This window comes from Psittacula echo (genome assembly GCF_963264785.1).
Source record: "Psittacula echo genome assembly, chromosome: 7".
In the NCBI taxonomy this organism is placed as follows: Eukaryota; Metazoa; Chordata; class Aves; order Psittaciformes; family Psittacidae; genus Psittacula; species Psittacula echo.
Genome location: NC_137740.1, coordinates 27,749,821 through 27,772,851, shown reverse-complemented (window position 1 = coordinate 27,772,851; position 23,031 = coordinate 27,749,821). Strand labels below are relative to the sequence as shown.

At 43.4% G+C, this 23,031-nt stretch overlaps 1 protein-coding gene across 5 annotated transcripts in view; it reads left to right on the top strand.

The window, feature by feature from the left end:
* Window positions 1–23,031, top strand: part of LPP (LIM domain containing preferred translocation partner in lipoma) — a 342,496-nt gene that overhangs the window by 117,267 nt on the left and 202,198 nt on the right. For all 5 annotated transcript variants that reach the window (XM_080623385.1, XM_080623381.1, XM_080623382.1 and 2 more), the window contains one exon: window positions 15,759–15,960. In XM_080623385.1, the coding sequence (XP_080479511.1) occupies window positions 15,768–15,960 (193 nt within the window). In that variant the 5' untranslated portion in view covers window positions 15,759–15,767. The remainder of the gene's footprint in view (window positions 1–15,758; window positions 15,961–23,031) is intronic.

Below are 23,031 nucleotides of genomic sequence, written 5' to 3'. Positions count from 1 at the left end.
TTATGAAAGTCTCTCTTTCACAGTGATTTGCTTTGCTGCTTCTTAAGAGGTACAAAAAAGTGAAGTGCTGGTGTATGGTCTATACACAGATATTCAGATAGCATGGTCATTAGTAGGAATTAAAATTACACTGTGGTAGCTCAGAGCTTACCAAGAAAAAAAGATAGAAAAACTCTTAGAAGACACGAGGTGCTTTGTAGCTGGAAGTGCCTGTCACCCTGCAAGAACTCATCTGTCCTTTTCAGTCCCACTTATTCTCTTTTATTCTATTAGGCAGTAAAAAAATACTGCCTAATACCTACTAACTTTTTAATGTTACTTAATTGTATGCGCACACAACCAAAAGAAAGCCACACATATTTTTTAGCTTTTCACCTTTAGAGCCCCAAGGGAGGGGTGTTAATGGCCTGGGGTGCCTTTTAGGCAGAGAATTCTACTTTTGCTTCCCTTCTGAAACTTGGAGTCTCATTCTCCAGATAGCCAAATTTTAATGTAACCACATTTGAAGTGTTTGTGTACATATGTAACTTTTCTTTTCCTGGTCAGTTAATGAAAGTCCTAAGTAGATTATCCTAAAAACTGAGGTCATTTTTATAACAGGTGGGCAATGCACAGAGGGCAAAGCTGTGACTGAGGGGCTACAGTTTTTCAAAAGGGATTAGATCCTTGCACAGGAGTGGGCATTACATTCATGTGCACCATGTACACATACCCTGTGCATGGTTTCTGTGGTAAAGCAGAGGTGATTTACCCACATAGCAGGGCCATTTGCTGGGATGAAGTCATCAGTGTTCAGTTATGAAAGCAATATAGAGGTACCTCCATATACAGGATAGTGCAAAGTAAGCGTGAAGCTTATCCTTCTTCTCACAGATTGTACTTTGGCCTCTTGGTAGAATAGGCCATATTCTACCCTCAGATGAGAGCAGTGCTCAGCTATTGATAATACAGGCAGAAATTGAATCTGAAGCCTAGGGCCTTTCTGCACAGGGAGAGTATTGTGAAACAAAGTCAGGGTGTGAATTTAAAGTGCAATAGTTGTTCTGAGCGTACTTCTCATGTGGGCAGTCTTATTCTGCTCTCAGAGGGCCTTTGTGCAGTTCTGCTTCATCCATTGCCAAAGGCACTCTCAGTGCAGAAAGAAGAATGCCCACACAGGGAGCAAATAGCTTTTCCAGGCTATTTCACCATGCTGAGGAGTCCCTGGAGATGCACATGGTTTCATGTCCCCATGAATGTTGCAGGAGCTTGCCCTTCTGCTTGCTCTTCCATAGTTCTTGTGTGAGGAGGCATGCTTTGTGATGGGCAGTTGGTGAGGTTGTGTCTTCTGTACCCTGCTAGGTGCAGCATGCATCTCTCATTTGCCTGAAGTTATGGATCTGGCCTCAGGAATCCTAGAGGTCTTGAGCTTCTTTCAGTGCTGCTGGTGTTGCAGTTTGGCATTCTCCATCAGTACAGTCGCTTCTCATGGTGTGTCCTAGCTGCTGAAGAGCTCCTGTGAGATCATGTCTACATTCATGTGTTGTTCTTTTTCATATGAAATCATCAGGCAAACCTGTGTGCTGAGTATGATTGTTACCTGAATATTGTTGAGCATGAAAACAAGAAAAACCCATCTGTTCTACAAAGAGACAGTGTAAAGAACAGGCTCTGTAACTAAATAAATTCACATCTGTTTAGCAGAACCATCAAATGGTGGGCAGAGGGGCCTAATATGAATCACATGTTGAAACCACAAGTATGAGTGAGATGAGCTGCAAAAGAGAGAGCCTGGAAGTGTTGATTCATGTGAGCAGCTGTTGGTTCCTCTCCTTATTCTTTCCCTCTACCAGTTTCCTGAGCAAATTATGTAGAATCAAAAAAGCAGGGATGTGCACATGTGTATGCATACATATGTTTGTATTCCTTGCATGATTAAATAGCCTTTCTGCATCATTATAAGCCATTAGATCATAGCTTCAGTTGGAAAGGCAATGGATTGTAGAGGGGGTTGCATAGCAGGGAGGGCAGAGCTGGCATGAAGAGAGCAGGTGAAGCTGTTCCCTTGTGGTGTTGCTTCACAAAAAATGGCCCTGATGTAGCTTGCATTAAAAAGGGACTTGCCTTGGAATTGATTCTCAGGATGACATCTCCAGCAGTGTCATCTCAAGGAACCTGATGGGAGCAACCTAGAAACTTCAAAGGGTAGGTTATACCTTCATGTGTGCAAGCTAGTTTCAAAACAGGTGTTTGCATACTAGTCCTAACAGACTCCATTTTTCCATGGATCAGTTTAATTTGTTGCTTAGGTTTTCCCCTTAGTCTTTTAAGTCCTGCAGAAACAAAGGGCAGCTCAAGTTTCTGTATTGGTTGCATTTGCAATTTATTTTTTTTTCTGTGCCAAGAACATAATACAATTTCAAAACATAGTATTTTTATGACTTAAGGCAGTAGTTTCTAACTTAAAAACAAGAAAGCTTTGGGGATATACACACAACTCAGGTGCCTCAGTTAATGTTATTTGGCTGGTCTCCATAGCCGCTTAGAGAGTCCATGCAGAGGAGCAAGCATCTTCTCTCCCATGGGATCTCATGAAAAGAAACATGCAATAATTTCAGTCTCAAAGGTGGTTTCTTGTTGCTGTCTTGCCTTTTGTCCTAGATACTTTGCAATAAATGAGGCCAAACTTGTGAGAATGAAGAGTTATGGTAGATAGACTGTTAGACCTGATTTGCGCAGCTTCTGATCTCCTGCAATTCAGTCTGCTTTCTTTAGCTGACAGAGAGCTGTGCCCACACAGCTTACCTGGGATGTAAGCTCTGCAATAGTGCACTGGAGGTAATGAAGCACTTAAGGGGCTGGGGGGCTGAAGGTCCTCATGGAATGATTAAGATGTTGGCAGCTGTGTTACTTTGGAAGAAAAATACGTGCATTGCACAGCAAAGGCATGCTGAAATGCCTAGCAGAGGCTTAGTTGTGTGTGGGGACATGCTTTGCCTTAGACTTGTGAAATAGTGGTAGCAACTATTAGAGGGCATTTGATAAACAGAGCTGCATGTGCAGTTACCAGCTCTGTGGCCCAGCTGCCCTAGTGTAGTTCAAAAACAGAATGCAAGTGTTTGCCAGCAGTGGCTAAAATGCATCAGTGTCACTGTCTCTAGATACATTAAAAATATGGTTCTTCCTTCACTCCAGAAATTCCCTCTGCTGATGATTCGTTTCCTCTCTTCCACCTCCCCACATATTCTTTTGAGAAGGCATAGTGAAGATAGATCAGCATTGTAATGTCTTCCTGGATACTGTCAGATTTGAGCCGTTTCACATCCAGGGAACCGATGTGGCCAGTCTAGTATGGAAACTTTTGTCACAACAAGACTTCATACTGATTTCTGGGAAGGGGAATAAAGGGTTAACTTGGGTAGCCAGAAACAGAAGACACCAGTGTGATAGTGGTGGAGCAACTGGAGTTAGCTTTTTAATGTAATGAGCAAAATTGCAAGACCTGTGTGAATGCCTGGCTGGGTTAATTTCATTGCTGGCATTGTGGTTTGTACCAGCTGAGGAATTTTCTCCCAGAGCTTTGAGTACCACTGTTCCTGAATGAATGGACACTGGTAGAAGGGAAGCACAACAGTTTCCTAGCTGGTGCTTGGTGGTTTTACGAGTTTCAAAGAAGAACTGAAAATTAAATCTCAAGCACTTGTCTTCAATCACACGTTTCTATTTGGAGCAGAACTAATGCCCAATGGTTACTAAAACAGAGCTTTATCTTCATGTGCTCCAGTGTCATGTCATGCTTGCCTTGCTGTTAATATTCTTCTTCACCCATTTCTCTGTGCTTCCAGAACCACCCGTCTTTTAACAGTTGTCTTCTCAATGAGCTAAAAGTTGTCTTGTTGTGTCCATGTGGCCATGGACATTCTGGAGCATTCCCAGCTTAGACACCATCTCAAAATATGTCGTCTTCTTTATTGCTTGAGGAAAGGACCTGGAGTAGGCAGTAAACACCAGGTCACATATGAATCCAATGTGTGCTATTGTTGCCAACAAAACAAGCTAGATATGGGGTTGCTTCAGGAGATGCCTGGACAGTAGACTGAGATTAGTTATTTTTCATATTTACTTCGTGCCGGAGAGGCTGTTATTCAATCCTGAGTTCTCCAGTTGAAGTAGGATGTGGAAGAGCTGAAGAGGGTCCAGAAGATGGGCAGTCAAGAACCTTAGAGCACATGGCCTACAAGAAGAGGCTGAAGGAGCTTTGCTTCCTGTGTCTAATGGAGAGGAGACAAAGGAGTGATAAAGTGGAAGCCTGTGACTACTGCCAGGAGCATTACAAAGATGACAGAGCCAAATGCTTCTGTACAGGTAGCAAAATAAAATGACATGGACATAGTGGATTGGGAGATTCAGCTGGAGTGCTGGAAAAATGTTTTCATTGGGAAATAGCGCAGCACTTGAACAAGTCACCAGATAGCAGGGAGTTCTCTATTTTGGATGTTTTCAAGGACAAAAGTACAGCAAGCCTTATCTAGTGTTGATGATAGTCCAGTCTCCTGCTAAAAGCAGGACTTGGTAATCTGCAGAGATCCTCTTCTCTTTCTTAACAGTACTGAAGGCTTTCAGCTTCTTTAAGGAAGAAGCACTCTAAAGATTTATTTTTGCTTTGTTTTGCAAAAAGGAAGCAAGAATACATTGGGGTGCTCATGTCTTGATGATGTCAAATCACCTGTTGTGAAACTCAGAAATGTGGTCTTTTTTCCTGACTGTTTATAGGTAGGGGTCTGTGTACCTCCTTTTGTACAGTTTTAATACACTCAAATATCTTGCTTCCATTAGCAATCTCTCTGCAGCATCAGTTCCCAGCCATCTGGCAGCAATATCACTCTTCTGTTTGTTAGGATATCGGTTTTATCATAGGAAAAAGGCTGGTTTCCCCAATTATTTGCAAGGTGCCATGGGCTGAGCTGCCACAAAAGGCACAGGTTGGTGCAGTGCTCAGGAAGGGGAAGAAATCATCTAGGGATTTGCCATACTTGAGAGACTGATTTCTAGGACGGCTTGGGAGAAAAAGTTAAGTAGATCAGGTTGGAGGAAAAGAATCAGGGATTAAAGATTTTGAGCCTGGACACAGTTCCTTCCCATTAATTGATTTAATTGCTTGCTTTTTAGTTATTGCAGTTTCAAAGTATGGTTCATACTGCTAGCCCTTTGAGGTGTCACAAGACCATGCTCGTGTCCTTGAGCAGGGCCCATGCTGTGCCTGCACTCTGGGCTGCAGCTTGCTTTCTATTCACAGAAACCCTCTCGGTAGCTTGGGGTTCAGACTGCCAGTAGCAGATATGTTTTCTTCCAGGGGTGGTGGTAGCTGACTCTTCCTGCAACCACAGCTATTTTAGAAGAGGAATGCAGGGAACTCATTGTAAATAAACCCACCTACACCCATGCTAGCCTCACTGGGTAGAACCTCAAGCTCTACACTGTTTCCTTGTTCATTCTCTATCAGTTTCCCACTGAGCTCAGATCCCTGCTGTTTCTCCCCAGGCTGAAACATATACGCACAGCACTCTGCAAAGCTAATACAATTATCTATGTGTCAATGTGCTGCCATGGTCCCATTTGGTCTCACTAGGGTCTTGTTGATATCTAACTGCTGAGCTGAATGTTAGTTCTGCATGGTTCCTTCTTGTTTACAGCCAGCATCAGCATCCAAACAGCCTGTTTTTGCTTTAACATCTGTACCCTTCTAATCTCTTGTTGTCTTGATTTCCTTTGTCGTATGTGGGACTCTCTTGATCAGCCTGATTCCATTATGTCTCCAGCAGCTGAGAAGTCCAGTCCCTTAACCATTTTATTTGATGGGTAAGCTCTATGTTGCTTGGCAGTGCCTTACTGAAGCAGGAAGCCAAGTACTGAGCTGTGTCACAGGCAAGACAATGAATATAGGCACAAAAGAAGAAAGGCAGCTTTTTTTTTTTTTTTTTTTTTTTTTTTTTTTTTTTTTTTTTTTTTTTTTGGCAGAGGGACCTTGAAAATAAATTGTGTGCAGGAAAACAGTGTTTGTGTAATGGAGCTTTAGGTCTGAGAATCCTAAAATAAGCTTTCTGCATCATTCCACCTGTTCTTTTGCTGTCCTTATTATTATATTTTCTCTCTCATTTTATACACAAAAATCTCAAACTTTTCTTTGTGGTGCAGCATCACCCTCAAAAACTGGTATGTCAAGTTATCAGGAGAAGAAGCTTTAAGAATTGGAAGAGCTTTGTTTGGCTCAGAGCTACCTCCTGGCTCAGCTGTCAAGGTTCAGCCACAGACTTTGCTGTATTTGAGTAAGCATTTTGGGCTGGCCACCAGGTCTGCCTTCTCTATTGCAATTGCCCTGGAGTTAGTTGTAACCACAAGTAGTTGAAGCGTTGGATTAATGTTTTATCCCATATGATCCCATGTGAGTGGCTGAGGATTGTCTCATATCACAGAAGTCAAGAATTGGGCTGCTCTCTGGTAAAATTGTAATGTGGTCATTAGAGTTTTATTAGATTAGATAGATCCATCAATCTCCAGGGAGCCAGTATTATGTCATTATTTCAACGCACATGGGCCAGTCAAGTTCAACTTATTGGGATTTTAAAGCCTAGTTTGTCATCCAACACCAGGATGTGACATGGCTGTAAAAGGAAGATTTTGTTTGCCAGCTTTTACACAGCAGCAGTCAAATTCAGATAGTCTGCATCTAATCCCAAAACTACTAATGCAGTTATACTGGGAAGGAAAAGAAGTTTTATGTTTAGTTTGCCCTTCTACCTTTTCACTGTTGAAGCTGATGCAAAAGAAGTGAGCTAAGAATGAAACTTAAGAAAGGGTAATTTTTTTGTTGATACCAGAGTTGTCCCAGCAGCAAAATTTTGGTATAAGAATGAATGCGATACAGGGTTGGTATCTGTTGAACAATATTCATGGTGACATTAACCTGTGAAGCATCTTTGTAGCGGAGAGAAGATGGTTCTTTATGATCATGTTGTTAGAATCTCCACTATGGACTTCATGTTTTCCTATTGTGTCTGAGTAGTACCATACTCAAGCAGTACATAAAAAAAATGTCCCATCCCAAACTGTTGTGGATCTGCTAGCAAAATAATAAAGGGTGCAGCCATGGTGAGGGTGGGGAGGGGATTATTTTCCAGCTATTGGTTATTTAGTTAAAAGAATGGGAACATGCTGTGTTCATTTCAGAAACATTACAACTAGAGAATAAGGAATATAATGTTGCATTGCCAGTAGGTGCCGGCATATCTTAGGTAGGATATAGCTGTATTGCTGCAAACCCTTTTGAGTGCAGATAAAGTCACAGCTGGAAGTCTGGGTTTAAGAGTCATGAAATAATTGATTTTTGGAAGGGGTGTCTAGAGGTCATCTGGCCAGCCCCATTTGCAGGGCAAACTTTGAATTTAAATCAGGTCTTCTGGAGGATCCCATGGAAATTTGAAACTGTTAAAGTCAGAGAGAGATGATACTAGATTATATGCTTTGAGGAATAATTCAGCACAAGCAGTACTCTAACTAGGTTTCTTTCTCCTTTAATTCCTGTGATTACTCTAGTGATGTCCCACAGCAGGAAACTGGTAAATGCTTTTGGCCCTGTTAAACTGAAGAAACTACTTAGATTTTATTTATTTATTTTATTTTGAGGGAATTGAGCTGAAGGTGCAAACTCTGCCTTATCCAGGCAATTGGAAGAAACCCTAGGGGAGAGGGAGAGTTAAACTTGCTCCAGCTGATATCTGCTGTGAAAGACTAAAGCAAAGCATCAAGAAATGTCCATAAACAGCGTAAAATGGGTGCAAGCAAATAAACCGGGTCTGAGGGAGAGATATGCCACAAGGAGTTGGAGACCATATGCAACATTTTGCATATGTTCATGAAAGCAGTCACTGGAGGGTGACAGCATGTTCTGTTCTTCTTCATCATGTCTGGGAGTCATGTGGTGGCTCAGTTGACCCTTGCTGGCTCTCCTCTGCTCTGGCGATGGTGGTCACACAGCCCCACACGCAGGATTCCTAGTGCTTGGAATTGTCCCTGCAGCTGTTTGGTTCTCCTGGCTGCTGATGTGAAGTTTGAAGAGCATGAAAAGCCAGAATCAATTTGCTGCTGGGAGGGTCTGTGGAAGGAGCTTCTTTGGACTGGTTAATATTACAGGACTTAAATTTGGTGAGATGTTGTGCAGATCAGCAACGATTAAGGGAGTTCAAAAGGAATCCCAATTACCCAAATCACATAATTTCACATATGATGTAAAACTGATGAGAATAAGTACTACCATATGGGAAAGACATCGCAGGAGAGCTTGGGCTAAGTTTGTAAGTACCTATGGCACTTCTTATGTTTGGTTAAAGACCTCTAATGAGACCAGAATTTTGGCATTATATCCTCTTTTGGAGGCCACAAGAAGTAGGAAAGCTTCATGGCTAAAGATCGTCAGCCATAAATGGAGAAATAAATTCATTTAACTTTCAAAGGGGAACAGTGCCAAGAGTAACAAGCAGCTTTGGGAGTTTGTAAAAAGCAGATTTCTCTGGTCAGCCTCAATTACTGCTTTTGGCTAATTAGTGGAGTGGAGATGATGCAAAGAACTGTATTTTAGCAGGGCATTTGGGTTTGTGCGTTTGGGAATTTCAAGCAAAAAAAGAAAACAACAAATAAGCTTAGAGTACAAACATCCAGTCTTTTGTATATTGCACCTCTAGCTGAAAGGGGCAGTGTGTGGCATGATTTTGCATCGTGAAGGGTGTCCCCTTTGTTCAGTGCTAGAGCTGATCTTTAAAACGCAGTTGGAAGGTGAAGTAATGTCAAAAGTTTTCTCTTTTGAGTTTTCCACATGGATGGAAGAGAAGGGAGAGTGGGGAGCATGCAGTCTGCCTTTCTGCATATGGCGCATGTAAGACTTTGGAGACAAACCTGTGTTATCCAGGAAGGGGGCGTCTTGATGATGTTCCTGAATAGCATCAGAGAAGCCACAAAAGGGCTTCCAATTGCATTACTGTGAGCAAAGAAGGTCCTGATTCACTGTATCTGGTCAGTCACTTGGACTTAGCAGTGATGGTTAACTGTGCATGGGTGGTACTAAGATAGAACATCATGGACCTACATCAAGCCAGTGGATTTAGGAAGGAGTGGGATGGAAGACAGAGCAGGCTGTCTGGAAGCACAGGCTGTTGTTGCTTGTTTTTTGTTAAACACTGTTGCTACCCTCTGTGAAGCATTAGCTTAATTAACTCAGGGACAAATTCTTCTGTCTTGGCAAAGTCCATCAACATCCAAGGAGTATTTGCTCCATGTTATAAATATGAAAATGAAATGAAGATTTATTTGGGTACAGTCTAATCACAGAAGAGCCAGCCTGTCTCAGAGATGAATGTACTAACAATTTCAAGAGTAGACAAATCGGTACTCTACTCTTCCATTGCTTATCGGATGTGAGGCTAAACTGGCTTGGAACCCTCCTTGTTTTACCTTTGCTTCTCAAAGGTGAATGACATCCTGTAATTAAAATCAAAACCAAACACTTATTGCCACACCCTTAAAAAAAAAAAAAAAAAAAAAAAAAAAAAAGGAAGAAAAAAAAAAAGGCAACTTTGTTTTCCTTATTTATGCAGTAGGATTTCAGTCTTTGCTCTTAATGTTATTTATCATGGTTAGTCTGGTCTTATCCTCTGCCTCCAAAAGCAGGTGATGACTAATGCATCCAAGGAAGGAAGGATAACAGAACCTTGGGCAGCCACAGCTGATTTCAGTCTGTTTTTTGGCTTTGATATTATTCATTATTTTACCCCTTCCATTTTAAGTTACTGTTCTTGAAAACAATGATCTTATGCTAGCTTAGCATCCACCATTTCATAAAAGGTAGCTGAAATATTGAATAGAGTTCAGAGTAAATATACATGAATGAATTGAGAGAACTCTGCTGTTCACAGTGAGTTTAATTGATACTTAATTTAAATGTTTTGATTTAATTTAACCAATGACCTGGCTTTGTTCTGAAAGGATCTGCATAAGGAAGAGAGGCAGGTCTATAATGCAGTGACAGAGCATAACAGAATCCAGTGGTTGGAAGGAGAGCTAGATAATTTAAAGCCAGACACAAAGGAGAAGCTGTAATTATGGTGCTTAATTGCTTGCTCAAACAATTTACCTAGTGCTGTGGTGGATTCTCCAATACTTGCATTCTTTCAGTTGAGGCTACATGTACTTCATAACAAATATTCTTTAGGTCAACATAAGCTTTGTGGTATAATAGTTGGGTAGATTTCTGTGCCTTGCACAGTCCAGAAGGGCTAGAGGCGATGGTCAATGAGAAAAGCTTTCAAAGCAATGACATAAGGAAGATTTATGATATTTTTGTTTGGGGTGGGGCAGTATATTTGGGAAAAGAGGTATTGCCAGAATGGTCAGTGAGTAAAGAGTCACAGGAAAAAGTTTAACAGCCAGATGAGGAATGGAGCTGTTGAGTTGCTGGTGATCAAGGAGGATGGCTGTGTAAGAGTAGCAGAAAGAAATGAAGGTGGCTTCAGCCAAGACACAGAGGGAGATGCGGCACTGATTGAGAGGCAAGAGGTTGCTGTCCCGCTGGGACACAGGTTCTGATGACAAAGGTTGTTCCAGTCTGGCTGTGTTAAATGTTGAGTGGCTAGATTTATTCAGGTTTGCTAGGAAGGGGCTCACTGAATGCACAGCGTGCCTGATGAATGATTTACTTGAAGCAGAAATGTGGGGGCCACTGGAGATTTCACCTACAGTTTAACTTCTCAGTGAGAACTCTGTGGTCTAGCCACTGGGTTGAGCAGCAGAGGGATCAGGCCCTTTGAATTTGGCATCCAAGGAGCTATGAGCTACTTCTGCTGGACAAGTGGCTTGTCCAGGAAAAAGTGAGTGAAATTCACTATTCTTCAATGGAGGGGGCTTGCTTTTGAAGACCAAAGTGATCAAATTGGGTTTGATGGTTTTCACTCCATCTGCTATTACCCTTGAAGGAGGAGCTTGCTATAGTCACCCTTAGAAATGGATAATGCAGCTATTCTAACAGCTCCATCCCTGACAGACAAGGTGAGCAGATGCACTTTACCATATTGCCCCCTGCCAGTGTTCATCCTCCTGGGGTGTTTTTTTCTAGTCCTGCTTCTTGTATTCCCCCAGCCCATCCATCTTGATCCTCCATTTGTTGTGTTTTACCCATTCCTTAGTTCTCTAAAGCCTGCATCATTCAATACAGTTTTTTCTTTTTCTCCTCTCAGTTTCCCAGTGACTTTATCCTTCTTGTGACCACTGACTTCTGCAATCTCGCACCCCACCTGTACGTAGAAACTTCTGAAAACATTACTGTTTGCTGTATAATCAGCAAAAAATAAGTTTTTTTGGAGGGAAACACCTCAAAGACAAAAGTGAAACATGCGTTTGCTGATCATGTTTCCTGGCTAGCCAGAAAAGGACAGCCTTTACCTATTGAAGGTTCTCATCTAAATGCAGGAACCACAATGATGCAGAGGCGGTGACATATGTAAGAATAATTTTAGAATAAGAGCCCAAGTTTCCTTGTGCTGTTTTGATTACTTGTTCGCATCACAAAATGTTCATCTGTTTTTCTCCAAAGAAGCTTCTTATTGAAAACCAGGCAATATTGCAAAGAGTGGTGAGGGAGCACCAGTGGCTTTGTCTGAATTAGCCAGAGTGCTCCACCATAGACAGGTTTGCAGAGAGTGGGACACTCTGCCCATCTACAAGCTACTCCCCTTTATATTTTGCCTTGCTCTTAGCCTTTTGCCAGGTTAAAAAAATGGGGGTGGGGAAGAAAGAGAGAAGGAAATAACAGCAAACCCAGAAGTTTAGCTTCAGCTGTTAAAAAGAGATTAATTTTCCTTTTTTTTTATGATCTCACAAAGTAGTTAGGCTAAATTTAATTGAGGCTAGAGAGCTAGGGCTGGAACAGACGAGGAAAAGGGACCTTGCTGAAAACATTGTCAAGGCACAGATAGCAAAAATGAGTGGCAGCAAATGCATAACAGAAAATGAGAGGAGGAGAAAGAGGAAGAGAAAAGGCTAATGGGGAAACAATTAGAAAATACTACCACCATGAAAACAAATGCATTAGAGGGTAGCTGAGAGGGACCTATGTGCCAGCTTATAGTGAGCAATTAAGCAATTGAGTTATGGCAGTGTGGTCTTCATGCTCCCAAACTGTCCATAAGAAATGTCTGTTTTTTAAACTTATTCCTTGAGATTCACACCATCTTCAGCTGTCACCAGCACTGGGCAACGTGACTACTGAAGCAAATATTCTTGGTTTGTGCATCACTCAGCCCATCCCTGCCATGAACCTGACAGACCATGAGAGCTCAGTGGGACCAAGGCATGTTGCCTGGGAGGTTAAGCAACAACTAGGGAGCTTCCAGAACAGGAATTATGATAATCTGGTCCATACCAGGAATTTTTTGCTTTGAATTGGTATGGAGGTGATGTCCAGGGTCTGATGGTGTTTCATGCAGCAGGATGCTCTTTCATATGAGGTGTCAAGCCAGGGGCTAAAAAACATGTCAGAATAAAGCTCCAAGATGCTTTTTGCAATGGGTAAGGTATAGTCATCTTGAATATAATAACTCTGCAGAGTGCAGAGTTGTCCTATTTAGCTCTTAAGGCTCAGTGCCCTCATTGCTTTCTGCTCTTAAAACCTAGATAGTTGCCTGAGTTTTATTGCCATGTTTTACATTTCTGAAGGATATGGGAGGAGGAGGCAGCAATGTAGGTGAATCTTACTGCTCGAGTGGCAGTGTTTTCTTGGTCCATCAGGGCTGGTGTGAGTGATGGGAAGCACAAGATGATGGGAGCATGGTTTGCTTTTTTGCCTTTTGCCCTCACCTGTTGTGGCTGGCTTCCTCTCCAGCCCTTTGGGGAAGACCTGCATTTCACTTCTTGCTTTCAGAATGATGCTCAGCAGTGTTAATGTAAGGTCAGGCATCAGGCATATAGGAGAAGAAAGTCGTGTCATTGCAGCTCAGTCCTGGATACTTGTCCATCTTCAGGGTACTCCTGCCATGCTCCCATTTACCTCATTAAAGCCAGTCATGATGGCTTCCACTGGTATCTGCTGTCTAGCGCAACAGGCTCACCTTCCAGTGGTAGGAATCACAAAAGTGCTGTGTGCACACTGGAGCGGTCAGACTGCACAGTGAGGAAGAGCCACAAGTGTTAGAACCAATGTTTGGCACTTGCTGGTTCCTCTCCCACACAAGAAGTGATGGAGGTATAAGGTGACCACAGATTGTCTATCTACTAGTGTTGGGTCAGACATTGAGACTTTAAGTAGAAATGACTCAAGTAGGAAATCTGTTACCTGGAGTAAATTTACTGGGCTGGAATAAGCACATACATATACATCAGTTTTAACAGTCATTGCTGTTAGCTGGAGGTACTGTCACCACGTTCCATGTGGAGAGCTTGCTCCTTTCCCCAAGACTGACTCAGCATTGCTAACAGCAAATAGCTAGGACAAGGTTATAAATGCAGGGACCCACAGGACTACTTTTTCTGGTTTATACTCAGGAGTTTTCATTTGCTTCTTTGATAAAGGACTCAACTGAATTTGCTCCACCACAAAGCATGTAAGATGCAGATGTTTTGCCAGTCAGGATGGGTTGGCAAAACAGCTCTGCTCCTAAGTCCCAACAGCTTACTCTTGTAAGCTTTTCTGGTGACCTGTGAGCCCAACTTAGGAGAAAAGGGAAATGAAGTGTGATTTCTGTTTTGTTTTCTCTAGACAGACAGTCTAGACTATCAGGTAGGTAGGCTATCAGATATGCTGCCTTCTTGCCTAAAATGTTCCATATAGTCCTGGGGTCTGATTGAAGAGCTCATTGTTGTTTGTTTCTCTGAGAAATATGTGTACACGGAATTCTTAGCTGTGAGGCACCAAGAATACGCCCAGGTATTGGAGTGGGCCTGTGGGCACCAAGAATACGCCTAGGAGTGGGCCTGTGGCTGCATTCCTACCTGGTATCAATGAGCTGTATGTGGCTTCACTTCTCAGCTTTGGAAGCAATTCAAATAGAAGGCTGTATGCGTGACCACAGAGCTGTGTCAGAATTATAGGATTGTGGACTTTGGCAATGATTTCACTCCAAGTTGGTCTTCACCTTTCTTCTGTCCCCTTTCCTCTTCCCCCTCTTCTGAGCTCAGCAAATTGTTCACACCAGGTAATACAGCCCTTAGGTGCTATGTTCAGCAGAGCTACAGCTCTCTCTTGCATCTCATCCCTGGCATATTGCACTTGCTGCAGTTACAGACAACCTCTTTGCAAATCCAGTTGCCTCTCTGCATTGTCCCGTTGTTCCCAGATGGAAGGGCTTTTCTGCAATGGCGCTCTGCTACTGGCTCCCATGGCCTGGTTCTGTTGCTTGCAGTGACCCTTTTCCACGATCAAAACAAATTTTTCCTGATTGGGTCATAGGTGCCTGCTGTTTTCAGTGGCCTTGAGGAGTCCTAACACCAAACCAGAGCATGGGCAGAAGTGACAGGACAAGGGGCAATGGCTTTAAGCTCAAAGAGGGGAGATTTGGATTAGATATTAGGAAGAAGTTCCTCACTGTGAGGGTGGTGAGACACTGGAACAGATTGTCTGGAGCAGTTGTGGCTGCCCCATCCCTGACAGTGTTCAAGGCTGGACAGGGCTTTGAGCAACCTGGTCTAGTAGAAGCTGTCCCTGCCCATGGCAGGGGTTTGGAATTAGATAAGCTTTAAGGTCCCTTCCAACACAAACCATTCTGGGACAAAGGGTTCAAAAGCTTCATAATTAGCATTGGCTTTTGTCTATGTGGGCTCTTCATCACATCTCAAATCCAGCTCTGTAGGACCATCTTGATAGTACTGTAGGACCATCATCACTGCTACCCAGCAAGTGTGGTTTGTGTGCAGAGAAAAGCACTTGTTTATTGCAATGAACAGGGTGGTTTGTTTTTTTATGAGTTGCATTTTCAGTAGCATCTGAGTCCAGTTCTCAAAAGTGATGTAGGCTTTTAAGAGACCCAAGCCAAGATTTTCATAAATAAGTAATGATTTGGGCTGCCTCCATTTTCTGTTACACAAGCTGAGATGTCTAAAAGGAGCCTGGTTGTCAGCAGTTGTGGGATTCTGGCATTTTTTCAGAATTGACATGCTTTTAAAATATCTTAAGCTGGGCATTCAGAAATGGAGGCATCAAGAACGATTAGCTGCTTTTGAAAACCTTTTTCTTAAAAGTTTGAATGAAAATCACTGTGATCTTCATTCTAAATTACATGTGAAAAAGTGCGAAAGGTGTATTTTGGAAGTGTGTCTGCCTATCTGTGACTACACTTGTCCCCAGAGCATCTGCACTAGTGTATATTAATGCACTCACAAAAGCTGAACAGTGAAAGGCAAATGTATCAGTACTGTGCTGAATGGATGGTGGGATTGATGGGCTTCTCCAAGGTATCAGCCTGTATCCATTTTGGTTTGAAGATGAAAATAGCAATGCTTTTTGCAGGTATCACAAATAACCTGATCAGGAATTCTCACCTACTGGGGAAAAAAAGACAAGTTTATATTTTAATTTCTATACATTAGGACCAATATATTTAAAGATAAGTATGTGCAAGTTAAATATGTTAAATGGTTTTGTAGATTTGATTTTATAAACCCGCAAAGTAAGAGGTTTGCAACTGTATTTCCCCATCCTAAATTTCTAATATACTTGTGACTCTCATCATCTCTCCTCTCAGATCTGAACCATGTCCCACCCGTCCTGGCTGCCACCCAAGAGTACCAATGAGCCTGTTGGTCATGTTACTGCAAGGATGGAGACCACACACACCTTTGGGACTCCCAGCATCTCGGTGTCTACCCAGCAGACACCAAAGAAGTTTGCGCCTGTTGTTGCCCCCAAGCCAAAGTACAACCCATACAAGCAACCAGGAGGTGATGGTATGTATTTATTATTTTTAGGAAGGAACCACAACAGTTTGATTCTGACTGCTAACACAGGCTGTTCTTGATGTGTTCTTTGTTGATCTGTTTGTGGGAGCCTGCTGGTTTGATTCAGTTTTTTTTTTTTATCTTTTCCCTCTACTATGGAACACTCTTAAACATGACCACTCTCCATCATCTTTGGTAAGTCGTGGGAAACAGGAGAGGTGCCTGAGGATTGGAGGATGGCAAATGTCACGCCAGTCTATAAGAAGGGCAAGAAGGAGGACCCGGGTAATTATAGACCGGTCAGCCTTACCTCCATCCCTGGAAACGTGGTGGAACAACTTATTCTTGACACCATCTCTAGACATATCAAGGATGAGGGGGTCATTTAAGAGTAGCCAACACGGTTTTACCAAGGGGAAGTCATGTTTGACCAACCTTATAGCCTTCTATGAGGAAGTAACTAGGTGGATGGATGATGGTAGAGCGGTAGATGTGGTTTTTCTTGATTTCAGTAAGGCATTTGATACTGTCTCCCACAGCATCCTCATAGATAAGCTAAGGAAGTGTGGGCTTGATGATCAGGTAGTGAGGTGGATCAAGAACTGGTTGAAAGGAAGAAGCCAGAGAGTTGTAGTCTATGGGGCGGAGTCCAGTTGGAGGCCTGTATCTAGTGGAGTGCCTCAAGGGTCAGTATTGGGACCAGTATTATTTAATATATTCATCAATGATTTAGATGAGGGAATTGAGTGTACTGTCAGCAAGTTTGCTGATGACACTAAACTGGGAGGAGTGGCTGACACGCCAGAAGGCTGTGTTGCCATTCAGCCAGACCTGGACAGGCTGGAGAGTTGGGCGGGGAGAAACTTGATGAAATTCAACAAGGGCAAGTGTAGAGTCTTGCATCTGGGGAGGAACAACCCCATGTACCAGTACAGGTTGGGGGTAGACCTGCTGGAAAGTAATGAAGGGGAAAGGGACCTGTGGGTCCTGGTGGATGGGAGGATGACCATGAGCCAGCAATGTGCCCTTGTGGCCAAGAAGGCCAATGGCATCCTAGGGTGCATTAGAAAGGGTGTGGTTAGTAGGTCAAGAGAGGTTCTCCTCCCCCTCTACTCTGCCTTGGTGAGGCCGCATCTGGAATATTGTGTCCAGTTCTGGGCCCCTCAGTTCAAGAAGGACAGGGAATTGCTTGAAAGAGTCCACCGCAGAGCCACAAAGATGATTAAGGAAGTGGAACCTTATGAGGAGAGGCTGAGGGAGCTGGGTCTCTTTAGCTTGGAGGAGACTGAGGGGTGACCTCATCAATGTTTACAAGTATGTAAAGGGTGAGCGTCAGGATGATGGAGCTAGGCTTTTCTCAGTGATGTCCAGTGATAGGACAAGGGGTAATGGGTGTAAAGTGGAGCATAAGAGGTTCCATGTGAACATCAGGAAAAACTTCTTTACTGTGAGAGTGACAGAGCACTGGAACAGGTTGCCCAGGGGGGTTGTGGAGTCTCCTACATTGGAGATATTCAAGGCCTGGCTGGACAAGTTCCTGTGTGATGTACTCTAGGTTACCCTGCTCTTGCAGGGGGGTTGGACTAGATGATCTTTTGAGGTCCCTTCCAACCCTTGGGATTCTGCGATTCTGTGAAATAATTCTGAGGATGTTTACATAGCCATCGCAAAAGCCTTTGGAGTGGTTATGTGAAGAGAACAACCACCATGTCTCAGCCTTCCTCGACCTCCTGCTATAGAAATCTTCCTGTCTTCACATAGTCAAGCAACAAGTGTGGGAGTTGGGTTCCTGGCTTGTGGACACATGGAGGGAGGGAGCACAGCTGGGAGTGCCTCTGGGGTTTGCAGCTGGAAACCTGCCAGTTGAATGCCCCTAGCTGAATGTGGAGAGTGTGTGATGGGACCTTCCTGCAGCAAAACGGTGAAAGCCAAGGATTTTAGGAAAATAGTAGCTATCTTAGCAGAGTGGTGACTTTCCTTTTCTTGGTGATTTACTGTGGTTAGAAATCGGTGGAAAACTTTTCTCCTTTCTCCTCTCCCTCTTCCCCCACAAATGAAATCTTGGTTGTATTCAAGAAAATAGCCAAACCTTTTGATTTTTGGTTTTGGATGCTCTACTTCATTCCATCACCACTTTTCCCTACTTAGTGTAGAGTATAGTAAGATAAATATCATCCGGTTTTTTGTTTGGTTTGTTTTTTTTTTTCCCTTTTAAAGCATATGCATTTTCAGGAAGATTGTAGAGTAATGGAAAGGAGAAAGAACAACAAAGCAGCTTATTAAATCTCACACTTAAGCAATCTTCTAAAGTTAAGGACATTTTGTAGGGAAGTTGGAAAAGTCTGACGAGTTCTCTCCTCTGCAGCTCTAACTTTGGAGAAGTCAGAACGAAAAAAGAAAATGTGTTGGAGGGAAAAGCGAAGTCGTATGCACCTGTTCTGTTGCCTTCAGTAACAAACTTAGCGAGTAAAAGGAAGAGAAAGACATTTGGAATTAAAAAGTAAAAAAAATCCATTTCTGAAGTGCAGTGAAAATGTCACTGTCAAGTTAATTGGAATTTCTTATTCTTCTAATTCTCCTAAAATTTAAAATAATAATGGAAAATGACATTAGGGTTGGTTTGTTGTCCTAGGAAAACTGTTGTTGATTAGCCACAATTTTTTTTGGTGAAAGATGTCAGTATGCCTTAGTTGTCGCTGCTTTGATGATTGTAGATCTGATTATATGTGACTTAGGAACATTATCACCGTCTAAAAAATTCTTAGTTTCTTGGCATTTGGGGAAGGAGGCTTTCCTTAAGAGCAGAGCAGGCACTGCAGGCTGAGAAGGGGAGATGCGGCACACATATATTTCTCATGCAGCCCTGACTACCTGGTCCTGCAAGCAGCAGAGCATTGCTAGGTCTTTTATAAACCACAAGACATCAGGAGCTCACAGGGAGACTTTTTCAGTGCTAATCCCTTGCCTTGTCTGATGCTGGGCTTCTGGAGATCTCATCGTTATCTGACAGGACTGGAAGAGCTAAGGGTTGGCCAAGACCTGGTCAGAGACTGGCTTAGTGATGCGACAGCCTGCCTGCAGCTTAAGTTAATCCACTTTCAGAAGGTGACACGCTGCTGGTAGGTGTCAGCAGCCGGTGCAAAGGCATTATCCCAGCCATATATAACCCTGAGAACATGAAGCTTCTGGGATCTGGCAGGCAAGAAGGGGACAGTAAGAAAATATTCAGTCCAGCATGCTTCATTCACTTTCTAAGGCTCCCTTCTCTCCTCCAGGCTCCCTAATTGTTTGGGTTTTTTGTCCATGACCTCCATTGTTTTTGCAGTAACAATTCAGCCTGGGAGACAGCTCCATGCCCCACTGGTTCCCTTCATAAAGGGGCACTGTGACTCATTTTGCCTAAATTTGTTCTCTGTTGGTCACAGGTCTTTCCCATCTGGTTATCTGTGAGTCTGTAGGTGGAAGACCTGCAGCATCCCTTTCTACCTCAGTGTGTTTTCATCCCTCCTGTCCCACCAGAGCTGCTTCACTGGAGGCATGTAGGCTTTCCGCCCAGCATGTGGGTAGCACACAGTGCAGCATCTTTCTGCCAGAGATGAGTGCAAGCAGCAGCACTGCTCCTGGGAAGTGCTATCCCAGGGCTGCAATGGGGCGGAAAGCGTCTGTGCACGTCAGAGCCTGGCGCAGCCTTGCCTGCCCCAGCCATGTCGCTGGAGTTGGTTCATTGCTACCAGAGGCTGCAGGAATGGTGTTGGGAATCTCTCTGGGAGGTCAGCAAGTTCCTTTCCCATTGATCTCTTCAGCTCATTGCTTTTAATGTTTGGGAAAATGCATCCTCTGGCCTTGCATTTCTGTTATTATTATTATTAATAATATTATTATTATTATTTTGTTGCTAGCACATAGCAGATCTGCCCAGCTGATCACATTTTGTGGTTTTATTTCTTGATCACGTTGAAAGCACACTGGAGTGACAGGCTGTGGAGCAGACTCTGTGCATAGGGGAGAATTGGCTGCACACCCCTCTCCTCCTGCCTTCCACCAAAGGCATCTCTTTGGTCTCACCTTGACTTTGATTTTATTTTTTTTTTTTTCCCCTGACATCTGCACAGAAATCAGCCAGAAGGTGCTGATTAAAAGGTACTCAATGGAACTTTAAAAGAAATGGTTAAATGAATGAAAAAAGGTGAAATTGAAACAACCAACAGTTTATAAACCAGCAGCATTTTAATATGACTGGAAGCACTCAAGGCATGCATGGTTTAGACCAGCTAAAAGCAATTTTCATAGTGCTGTGAGCCCCTCTCTTTGCTATTTGCCATGACTTGCTGCAACTTGTTTCAAACTAGATTTCTCAACTTATCAAAGCAGAGATTCCATCTTGCTGTTGCAAGGATCCATTTGGGGGGCCCCAGGTATGACTGCAGTAGTAGTAGTAATGATAATGATAATAATAATAATGATCAGTAAGACCACAGCTCTGATTAACATTCTGCACAGGTCTCTGCCATGCAGCTAGCTGAAGAGGCAGGCACAGCTGTGTTTTTATAGGTCCTACCAACACTGGACCAGACTTCCACGTGCTGTTGTCTGGGCTGGGTTTCTGGAGGATTTAGAGTTAGCATTCCCCACTGTGACAGTTTCTCGGGGATTAACCTTGCCTAATCCCAGGAGGTGTGAACACTGCAGTCCCCAGGACATGCAGGTTTCTGACATCTTACACAGTTCTGTATTCATCACACAGAGGGAGGAGAGCTGTTTGTGCTTGGGGAAGATGGTTTTCTACAAGATAGACAAGTGTGTATGGAGAGGAAGTGTAGTTGCTAGTGAGTTAGGCTGGAAATCAAAATTAGATGTCCAGACATTTGAGCAGTGGCTCTGAAAGTGTAGAACTGGGGCCAGGGATAGTCCTAGGTTGGAGCTGGATGTATTTGACATTTCAGAGCATCTTCTCTTTGTGCTGGGAGGAAAGGGGTCCTGATATATATGTTACATCATCCAGCCATGGGTACTGACAGCCTATTTCTTATAGTTGGCTTTTTTCTCTATGTTCACGCTTTTGGTGCTACCTGCCTCCTCCCTCTGTTCCTCAGCAGACTCTGTCTGACAGTGTGCTTAACAGGTCTTGTCCTCTGTACTCACTGAGCAAAAAATCTTTTAAGCAAATTAATGCCTTTTTCTGAGGAGACAGTATTAATTTTGTTTCCTTTAAAATCATTGGATGCCCCATCATTGGAAGTGCTCAAGGTCAGGTTAGACAGGCTTTGATCAACCTGATCTACTGACAGATGTCCCTGAAAATGGCGTGGGCATTGAATTAGATGATCTTTGAAGGTCCCTTCCAAATTTTTTGTGATTCTATGGTTGCCCTACCTCCTTTCCCTGCCACATATTCCTCTCTGGCTCTCTAGCTTTGACATTTAAATTGGTATTTCAACATCTTCAACAGAACTGGGGTCTTGGGGAAGTGCTGCCACACAGATGTTCCCATCTCTGGTGGCCTCAGGAAGATGGAGAGGATTTATGGCTTACAGATGAAGCAAATTTCCTTTTCTTCTTTTCCCCTAGTCCTGGAAAACAGGGTCTCACCCTTCAGGGCAGATTAAGGAGGCATCTGGTACAGAAAGAGGTTGGTGACGGTTGATCCATTGACTTTGTGCACGCTGCCATGGGTCTGGTGATGATGGGGCTGATGTGAGTTTGCAGGCTCTGTGTCACTGGGAGGACAACTGGCAGCTCTGAAACAAATGCTGCTGGGGCAGGGCAGCTGGGGTGGAGTGTGGGGTGTATGCGTTGGGATGGTGCCAGGAGTGAGGCCCTGAGGTGCTCAGAAAAGCCTTAGTTGGGGCTCCTTAGGCCATCAGACGGCTTGAGCATAGTGAGTGGCAAGCTTTGCAGGGGGATTTGCCTTCTGGTTTGGATACCTTTTTAATTTTGAGCTAGTTTTCAGAGCTTCAAAAACTCTTTTCCCCTTGCCTTTCCCCCTGTCCTCCAAATAGAACTCCTCAGATATGAAGCAGTGCAAGTCCAGTAGAAACCACACTGTGCTGATCCAAGTGGAGCCCAACTAGTGAGCCCTGTGAGGCTGCTGCCCAAGCCCTGCTCAGTTGCAGGGTTGGGCTTTCCAGTCCAGCATTCACGGGCTCTGCCACAGCTCCCTGCAGGCTGAATATGCCTCCTCTGCCATCATGTGTGATTATTTGAAGGGTGGCACGGTGGGGAGCACGTCTATCCTCGCTTACTGAGAAGTGCCAGACATTGCTTGGTGACCATAATACCTGCAGAAACAGTTAATATGGATTTAATAATGGAAACTAAATGAAAGGACAGGAATCAAAGCAAGTTCTTGCTTTCTCCTTTCTTTCCTTTGGTGTCTTTCAGATACGGTGAACAACAAGGCTCATGTGAAGGCCTTTGAGGTTTTCATAATGTTGGTTTTTTTGTTGGGTTTTTTTTTTTTTTTTTTTTTCTTTAAACCCATCTCTTTCCATTTACTTTGGTTGGAGGACAAAGCAAGTGACTCGCGAAACAAGGCACAACGGCAGGACCAGGGTGAGGCTACATGGTTGGCATCAGTGTGAATGCTTGAACCCAGCTGATCCAGGCTTCCCAGGGCTTGGCTATCCCTATGCTCCTCCTCTTCATGTGTGTGGAGGCTCTTAAGCTCTGATGAATTATATTCTGCTATGTCTGTAGGGGACTGGGAGTGTGAACGGTCAGGCTGTTTGTTGTTTTCTCTATAGGTAGATATACCGAGTGGGTTTTGTTTACAGCAGCTGCCATCAGTAGCTCAGTCTAATTTTCGAAACCTGGGTATGGATTTATTGTATTAGACACTCCATGTTTTAGCTCTGCTGTTTCCTGCTCTACAGTCTTTGACAGTTCAGAGAAGCTAACCAGGTCCAGAGTCTATTCATTACTTGGATGAGAGCCCTGAAAGAATAAATTCAGGCTGACTTGGGAGATTCTGCAGAGTTTGTGTTTTTCTGTTGGGTTTTTTTGATTGGTTGGTCGGTTTGGGGAGTTTTTTTGTCTTGTTTGTTTTGGTTTGGTTTTTTGGTTTGTTTGGTTGGTTGGTTT